This window comes from Ptychodera flava, chromosome 18, assembly GCF_041260155.1.
Source record: "Ptychodera flava strain L36383 chromosome 18, AS_Pfla_20210202, whole genome shotgun sequence".
In the NCBI taxonomy this organism is placed as follows: domain Eukaryota; kingdom Metazoa; phylum Hemichordata; class Enteropneusta; family Ptychoderidae; genus Ptychodera; species Ptychodera flava.
Genome location: NC_091945.1, coordinates 24,663,073 through 24,672,103, shown reverse-complemented (window position 1 = coordinate 24,672,103; position 9,031 = coordinate 24,663,073). Strand labels below are relative to the sequence as shown.

At 37.6% G+C, this 9,031-nt stretch overlaps 1 protein-coding gene across 1 annotated transcript; it reads left to right on the top strand.

The window, feature by feature from the left end:
- Window positions 1–8,161: 8,161 nt before the first annotated feature.
- Window positions 8,162–8,725, top strand: LOC139117679 (leucine-rich repeat and immunoglobulin-like domain-containing nogo receptor-interacting protein 3). The gene has a single exon (XM_070680922.1). It carries the CDS (start codon window positions 8,162–8,164, stop codon window positions 8,723–8,725), a length of 564 nt encoding a protein of 187 aa, XP_070537023.1.
- Window positions 8,726–9,031: the final 306 nt, after the last annotated feature.

Here is a 9,031-nt window from a genome sequence, read left to right as displayed (position 1 = left end):
CCTGATACACCTAACATAATAAAATACCGGCAAAATGTCCATCGGTTAAAACTGGCTGAGCTAGACGCGAAAATGGTCGAGTCACGGCGAGGCAAACTTCTCCACTTGGTCAGGTCAGAAACGTTTACGAAAATTAATGAAGAATTAATTAATGGGTTATGGTGTTATTTGTTGTCTGAGCATTTTTGTGTATCTGCTGACAACGTGGTAGTGAAAAACAGGGAAAGTGCCACTCATGAATTGCTAGTGTTAAAGTTTTCCACTTAAGATAAACCGAATATTGAGAGAAACGCATTATGAGTGTCGACAAAAGACTAGCCATCATTTATCTAACTTTTTGATCGACCATCTTCCGGTCACCTCGGGTCGGCAATGTTTAAGGTACGTGTTATTTATCCAGCCCCTTCTTCCCCATTAGGCGAAACAAGGAAGTCTGTTTGGGTAGATGAACATAGCTACCGTTCACAAACGATAACAAGCTCGTGGATAAAACATTACTCTATCCTTGCTGTACAGAGCCTGCTTTATATGTTGGCAGGTGATAACAAAATCATGACAATTCTGCGAATTCCAAACATAAATATAGCTTCAAAGCAGCAATGACCGGGTTTCGGGACATTTGAATGCACAGGGGCAATTAGAGAAATAGATATTCAAAAATCTAAAAGGCTATTGGCATATCTGTGAAACCAAGGTCAAAAGTCATCGAGGTCACAAGATATGTTGTCAAAATATTGTACCCTATAATAATCCCTATTTACCAAAAAGCAGACCTCTAGGTCTATTGGCTTAGAATTAGATATGTACATAATTAATGAGGTACAGGATGTGGCATCATAAGGTCTCCCATCATACCAAATATGAAGGGTGTAGTATTTGTGGTTGCTGAGATATTGACATATATGTATATTTGAAGTCAAAGGTTACCCGGGTCACATGATATTCTGTCCAAAAATTGTATCCCATAGTTATCAGTCTATACCAAAAATCAGACCTCTAGCTCTATTGGCTTACTCAGAATTAAATATGTGCATAATTAATGGGGTTTATTATGTAACGTCATAAGGTCTCCCATCATACCAAATATGAAGGGTGTAGTATTTGTGGTTACTGAGTTATTTACATATATGTATATTTGAGGTCAGACGTCAAGGAGGTCTCGTGACATTTGGTCTAAAAAAAATTGTATCCCATGGGTATCTCTATACCAAAAATCAGACCTCTAGGTTATTGGCCTGCCCAGACCCGTGATATAACGTTACATATGCAGGTTCATCGGCAATAGATAAGTTCTAGACTTTCGCACGGCACTAAGGGAGCCTTCAGTATTAACAGGGGGTGGGCTGGGGAACTTTGGGGGAGGCACACTTTTTAGAAAACTGTCCAAGGGGGAGGGTCACTTTTTATAAACCTATCACTTTTAATAGCAGCTGACATTACGGCCAAACCTGCGATTGTCAATGTGGTAAATAATTTCCTTCTAGACTACAATGTATATCAATCAGTGAATCAACATTTCAGTGAAATTCCAAATCAAATTTCTTGCACACACATGTACTTGTAACCACACCCCAGTCGAAACAAGTACATTATATCAATAATCAAATATCAATAAATGCAAAAATATTGCCAGTTTTATTGTTTTTAAATGTTCATAGTTCTCTCCTGGATTACCATGTATAGTAAATCAGCATATTCGGTGAAATACAAAAATCTACTTTCTTGAACAGAAATGCGCCTTTTACTTCGCATCTCAAGTAAAGTAAATTTAAATATATTATTTAACATAAATAAATGTACAGATATAGCCTGCTTGGGGAGAATTGTCGATATCTGCCTGATAGACTTCATGTATTATGATTTGATATTTTTGTGAAAGCACTATATCAGCTACATTTTGCCTTCTTATAGTTGCGCAAAATATGGTGACCCTCCCGCAAATATATGAAATATCACGTCCCTTCGAAAATGCTTGCTTGATAAATTGCTACGTTATCTCCCAAAACGCCAGCCCTCGCCCCTTTTATTTCTGTCCCTAATCATAGCCCTAACTTACATCAAAATTAAATCAACTGGTACGTGAATTAGCTGATACTGTTCAGTTATTCATGGGGACAATACTACATCGGGTGGGGGAGGGTAAAGTTTTAGAATGTCGGACAGGGGGGGGGTCACATTTTAGAAAGGAGGATAGGGGAGGGTCACATTTTAAAGTACAGAACTGGTGTGCACGGAATTCCCTCCACTCAACCCCTGTAATTACTGAAGGCTCCCTAAGTTATCTGTATTGCTCGCAACATCCTCCGTACATCGCTGTGTCCCATCAACGATCTGAGTCTGAGTCCACAGTCGCGTGTGGTTCGATACATGGCGGCCGCTGTGTTGTATGCATCGGAAAAGGGAAACGCAGTGGCCGCCCTAGTTCGGAGACAGATTTCCCTCACAAAAAGCCACAATTATTCAATAACGCAGCTCGATGTCTCGAAATAATCTTCGAATTCATACCTACTATCCTTTTCGCGTCAAAAACGATCTTCTGTCCATTTTTGGGTGCGATTTCCGACGGGACCTGCAGTTTTGGCATGTGTTCATGCAACAGCAGCGTGAGCGTTAAGAACGGCCAAGCTGTGATTGGCTAGTTACCCTCAGTACTGAGTCAATGTGATATATGTGCCAAGTCGTTCAGACTTTCTTTTACGTTACTCTATATACTGAATACCCCACCCGGCTTTTGGCTCTGTAAACATAGAGGACATCTCAAAGTTTGAGAGGAGCTTTCAAGCCAGAGATAGCACTTTCCGTACATCAGCAGCGGCAACTATCTTGAATAGTCGATTCAAGATATATGACTTAGAGAAAGGTCTATGTTTTGCAAGTGTTCACAGATTCGATAATCGATAACACTTGTGAATATTGGGTTCGAAATAGCTAATATAAAAAGGACAGAAAATAAGTAATGTGGAAAACGTGCAATACCGAAAAAGTGGGCGTAAATGTCGCCTGTGGCAGAGATTAGTGTGTCTCTTCGTCAGTCTCCCTAGCTGGGTTATAATTATCCCCGCCTCGCTACAATATCTCTGCGGAGATTGTTATTGAACATAAACATAAAATTTACGAATACAAACATCAAAATCGTAGAATAACAGCATGTTTTTTATGGACATAAGCACGGAATTGTAGAATAAATACAACATTTAGAAGACACATTTGTTTTTTGATTTTGACAAGTCATGGCTTACCATACTGTCATCTAATATCTGTTTTAATGTTAGTTCATTGGGATTATTGTCATGCAGAGAATCCTCAGGATATTTGGAGGGGGTCAGCTAAATCAATGAAGGAATATGATTACCGAAAACAAGAAACAAACTTTGAGACCGAAAGTATGTAATAATGCTCTGCAAGTAGTGAATATTTGCCAGCAAATAACTGACTTAGCTTCTGGTCCGATTAAATTAAATAGAAAGAAAATCAATAGGCTTTAATATCGATCATAGAGCTGTACAGAACAGAATTGGTTAACACAATTTTCGTATTTTCACAGCATTAGAAGAAATTAAGGTTCCCCTGTCGAACGGAATTACTCAAACTATATTCCGTATGGTCAATTAGATCTTGAATAAGAAATAATCGCGGAGCTAAAGAATTGTGAAAGGGGATTATGCTGTTTTGCTGGCATAGTATTTTTCAAGATCGTTACATATTGATGGCATAATAGACATGGTTTTGAGACTTTAAAGGTATAATCTTATTGGCACATATCAATATTATCAAACACAAACAATCCATTATCATGTCGTACTAACCATGTTGTAAAGATTGCATAATGTATTCAGCTACCGATAAGAAATATTAACACGTTGACTAACAACGCTTTCGTATTATTAAACCATTGTAGAAGTTTCAAGTGAATTAATGTACAGAGCGACAAAATGTATTATACTGTTATTGCGATGCTCAGATCTTTCTTAACTTTGATGTTTTCATCGCGCAAACAACTTCCTAATTCGTATTAAAACGCACCATCCTTCTCACTGTAACCGTCCTGCCCAATTGCAATCGTTATCAATTTTAATAATATGTGGACCGGTTTACAGATGACTAGAATAAAAGGGTTAACACAATATCTGAAGTAGAGGACAAGAGGGACATTGAATGGATACTAATATCTACTCTGTGCAGAGTGTATTATCAGTTACTTAGTCTGGAATGGTGTGATGAGGTAAAATCATTTTAATTTTAGTATTGATGCTAGAACTTGTTGAGTCCAACTCCACATGCACAGAAAACCAAACAAAGCCTTTTCGTGAAATCGCATCGATATTATTACGGTTAGATGCCGTATAGGCGAAATAACACTCATCGAAAGTCTACTTAAAAGGACGAAGTCGCTCTTTATGACCTTCCTATGATATCAAGAAAATTTGGGAGACTTGCATAAAGTCACTCAGGTGACCACTGTTTTAGTATGTTTCAAAAACAAAAAAATGAAAAATGTCTGAATGATATTTCAATAGCATCAGCGAACTGTGGGATTTGGGTATAAAAATATAAAAAAATGTGAAAAAAATGTGAATACAAACATATAAAAGAAATAAAAAATGTTAAGTGCATTAAGCAGTAATATTAAGCATGCAAAACTAGAAATAATAATTCCCTATTGCTTGGTATTATGCTGAATGGTCAGTTTTCACAAAATAATAACAGAACTAGCAGCATTGAATTTTTCCAGATTTTCTTTTTATTCCTGGTTATGAATATGCTTTGCAATTTGTTTCATAACTGGGTTATTGAACCACTTGTTTCTAAGAGCGAGGATTTCGCTGAGCAATTCTTACTCTTGAAGTCATTGCTAGGCGACCGGGTGCCGTACGTTGTGAGTTTGAATCCCATCAAGCATTTACAGAAATTTTTCATGCACAAAGGGAAACCTGTTTTCTTTGAAGCCAGAGTAGCTTTGAATTTCATGCATTATTTTCATGATTGCATTTTTCAAACCATTTCACGTACATGTGCTAACTGAATGATGTGTATAGAAGTATCACTGCACGCTGATTTGGACTTTGCCTACATGTTTTAACAGGTTGAATAATGAATGGGTGCCACACTCGTCAAGTGGCGCCCCACAGAAAAGTACAAAAAATGCAATATTTCGTGCACATACCTATCGTGATCATACAAGAAACAGGCATGATGCCATGTACTTGAATGCACAACACACATTGGCTGACATTTTGTTGTTGTAATCTGTATTTTCTGTCAGGTGACCAGTTATTGAATTTACATGCCACTCTCGACACATGAGAATGTTAAAGACTTTTTTCAGTCTTTAATGGGTCTAATTCAAAGAAAACTCTTGGAAAACTGAGGATATTTTGAGATAGGTTTATTGAACATTCGCAGCTATTGGGGCTTTAATATCAATCCACTAGTGAAAATACGAAAAGATGGTGACGATTTCTCGCTTGGGCCCAAACTGACATGGCATGTGTTCATTTAAGCTGGCCTGGTATTGCCCAGTCACTGCAAGACAAATACCTTTGTTTTACTAGGTCAGAAATGCCTCAGAATACTAATAATATTGTTGTAAATTGCCATTGGTTGTCTAGGGATTTGATGTCGATGACTAAACTGTGAAGTATCACCCTTTGTTTGGACTAAAACCGATTACATTGACAAAACTACTTGGATCGATGTCACCTCATCTCTCAAACATTTACTAATTTTATTTCTGAAGTTCTGCAATATAACACATCATCGCAATTTTTTAGTTGATTTGGCTCATTCACAATGTACGCTCTTTGGCATTATGTTAGAATCAACACGATTGGAACTAATTTGGGATAGTTGGATTTTCATATTTTTCAAATTTCTCAAAAGTGCTAGGTGCCATATAGCTGAATGTTGCAATATCGCAAATTACTCGTAAAAACAAGTGTGTAATTTAAAAAGAAAAGCAGATGAGATAACATTTGTAGATTAAATCGACATTACATCACCATCAAATTATCCCAAATTAGTTCCAATTTTGTTGATCACGTTTGAGTAGTTTCACTACCTGCAAGTTTGATTGACCATCTGCATCCTGTCACCTTGGGGCAGTAACGCCTAAAGTGTATGCAAGGGATTATCCAGTCCCATCTTCCTGTAACACAAAATAAGGAAGAATGTAAAGGGGTAAATCACGGCCTGTCTGCTGAACACAGTGGACAGTTGCGATGGCAATCTCATGGAAGACAGGCTAATATACTAGCGTATAGAATTGCTATACAGGATCTGCATTGTATACCGGATAGTAACCAGGAGAAAGATATATAAAGATGATGATTATAATTGTGCCCTTCTCTTGTAGGAGTACCATTTTCTACACTTACCTGGTTGCATGACTCTTGTTAACCACGCGCATTATACTTTCTCACCGAATGAGCTACGGCCGTGAAATTTCAAATAAAAATTGTGTATTGTCAGAATGATATATCTTGATGAAAGAATGATTCATGATAATGAAAACTCTGAATGTTATCTCTTGAAAAAGATTTGTTATTGTAGACTAAAGGAGAATTGTTTACACTGACGTGTAATACCCATTTATTTTTTACCTTGAAGCGTTTAATTCATAGGCAAATATATGAATCTCATCAAGGAAAGTGTCATTTTACAGAAATATAATCACACAGACAGTGATATGGACAATAGCATTTTGTAAAGCATTCGAACCCAATCAATATCGTACAGTTTCAGTATGTTAAACCCTGTTGTGACACAATAGTTGGAACACTTACAGCCATATTTCGATCTGTATATCTTTTTATTTGAAAACGTATAGAAACTAGAAAATCACTTGGATTTTATATTAGCGGAAAAAAGGTCCAGCGAAAATAGCGAAAATAAATTCCAAGTGATAATAAAGTATTCCTCAGGTATTCGATTAAAAGCTTGTGTCATGAATGGTTTATTATCTGCCTGTATCTGTGTGCGTGCGTGCGTGTGTGGGTACTGCCCATAGCATACACATACAAGCTTCCGTATCATATGTCTCCACAATTTTTGGTGGAGAGGTGTGTCCTAGGCTGAATATATTTATGGAAATGTATATGAACATATACAAATATGTAAAATCCACTAGAAAAGACGAATCCCTATCGTTGGTACAGTGACTTGGTATTTTGTTATGGTCAGTTTTCGCAAAATAATGACAAAACTAGCAGCACTGAATTTTTCCAGATTTCCATTTTTATTTCCTGGTAAAGAACGGTAACATGATTGACAATGATTTTTCCATCTACGAAGGGAAGCCTGTATTCCTTAATTTCAATCCATTACTATTATAAGATGGAGAGACCATAGACCCATATTGACAAGGCGTTGTATTGCCAAGTCGTTGCAAGGCAAATACTTTTGTATGACAATGTCGGAAAAACCTCAGAAAATTTTTGAAAGGTATAAATTGCCTTCGTTGTCTAGGGATTTGGATTTCGACGACTGAAAATAAGAGAAGTAGTATCAGGCTTGTTGTTAGAGGGATTTGGATTTCGATGACTAAAAAATAAGAGAAGTAGTATCAGGCTTGTTTTGACTAAAACCGTTTACATCGACAACACAATTTGGATCGATGTCACCTCACCTCACCTAACCTCACTTCATTGCAATTTGTAATTTTAATTCTGAAGTTCCGCAATTCAATACATCGTCGAAATTTATGAGTTTATTTACCTTGTTACACAATGTACACTCTTTTGCATATGTCAGAATCATGTTTGAGTAGTTTCACTACCCTTTCATTTGCACGTTTGATTGGCCATCGATCTGCATCCTGTCACCTTTTGGTAGCAATGACTAAAAGTACCTACAATGTATTATCCAGTCCCTCCTTCCCTGTCACACAAAATAAAGAAATATGTAGGGGTAGATAACGGCCCGTCCGCTGAACACAGTGGGCAGTTGTGGTGGCGATCTCGTGGACCAAAGACTAATATATACTTCACATCATTGCTATACAAGATATCTGCGTTAAACCATCAAGATGATGATTGTAATTCCGAACAGAAGGACCGACTTTGTAGTCTGTATTTTCATCTTTCTGGTGTGCTGCTATATCTCCGCGTCGGTTCCAAGTTGTAAAGTCTACCAATCCACTCATGTCGACTGTACATATCGAGATATGACGTCGGTACCCAGGCACTTGCCGTCATCAGCAACTCACCTGGACCTGTCCTACAATCACATCCCGAACCTTTCGCCAAGAGACTTCGAAAATCTCCACTCACTGGAAGAGTTGACCATGTGGATTGCTGGCGATCTCCATATTGATTCTGGTACATTCGTTGGATTGCAGAGGCTGAGGTCGCTGAGATTCCTCGGCAACGGCTACCTTACATTTGGTAAGGAAACATTTAAACACCTCTCCAGCCTGCAAACACTCGAAATTCCGATTAAGAGTGTCACACATATGCCAGAATACGTGTTCTCGAACCTGACCAATTTATCCAAGCTTTCAATACGTGTACCTGCTCAGGTGAAAGCTGATTACACCCTTCTACCACCGTCGCTGTTGCGAGGCCTGCGATACTTAGAAGAATTCTCCTTTGACGGGTCGTCGTTGGCAAACTTATCAAGAGAATCATTTGCAGACTCGCAAAACCTTAAAAAAGTGCATATTGAGTTGTTATTTCTGGAGTGTGGGCAAATCGAAATATTGAATTCCTTAAAAAACTTGAAACAGTGAGTTTTAATATGTTACATGTAAAAACAGTCTGTAATGTTACATTCTCAATTTTTCCAAGCTTAAAAGAAGTCTCATTTGATGGGATCATTATATATGATGATGCATTTCCAGTATTTGACTTTTCAAAGAATAATTTACATAAATTATATATCAAATTACCATCAGTGACTTATGAGGAAGCAAATCAACTTCCTCGTTTGTTGCTCAGTACTGTGTCTCAGTTGAAAATAACGGGCCATGTTGACCTTAGAACATTTGAGTACTTCCTCACTAGTCTACGCAATGTGAGCATTAATTTTCTCTCAG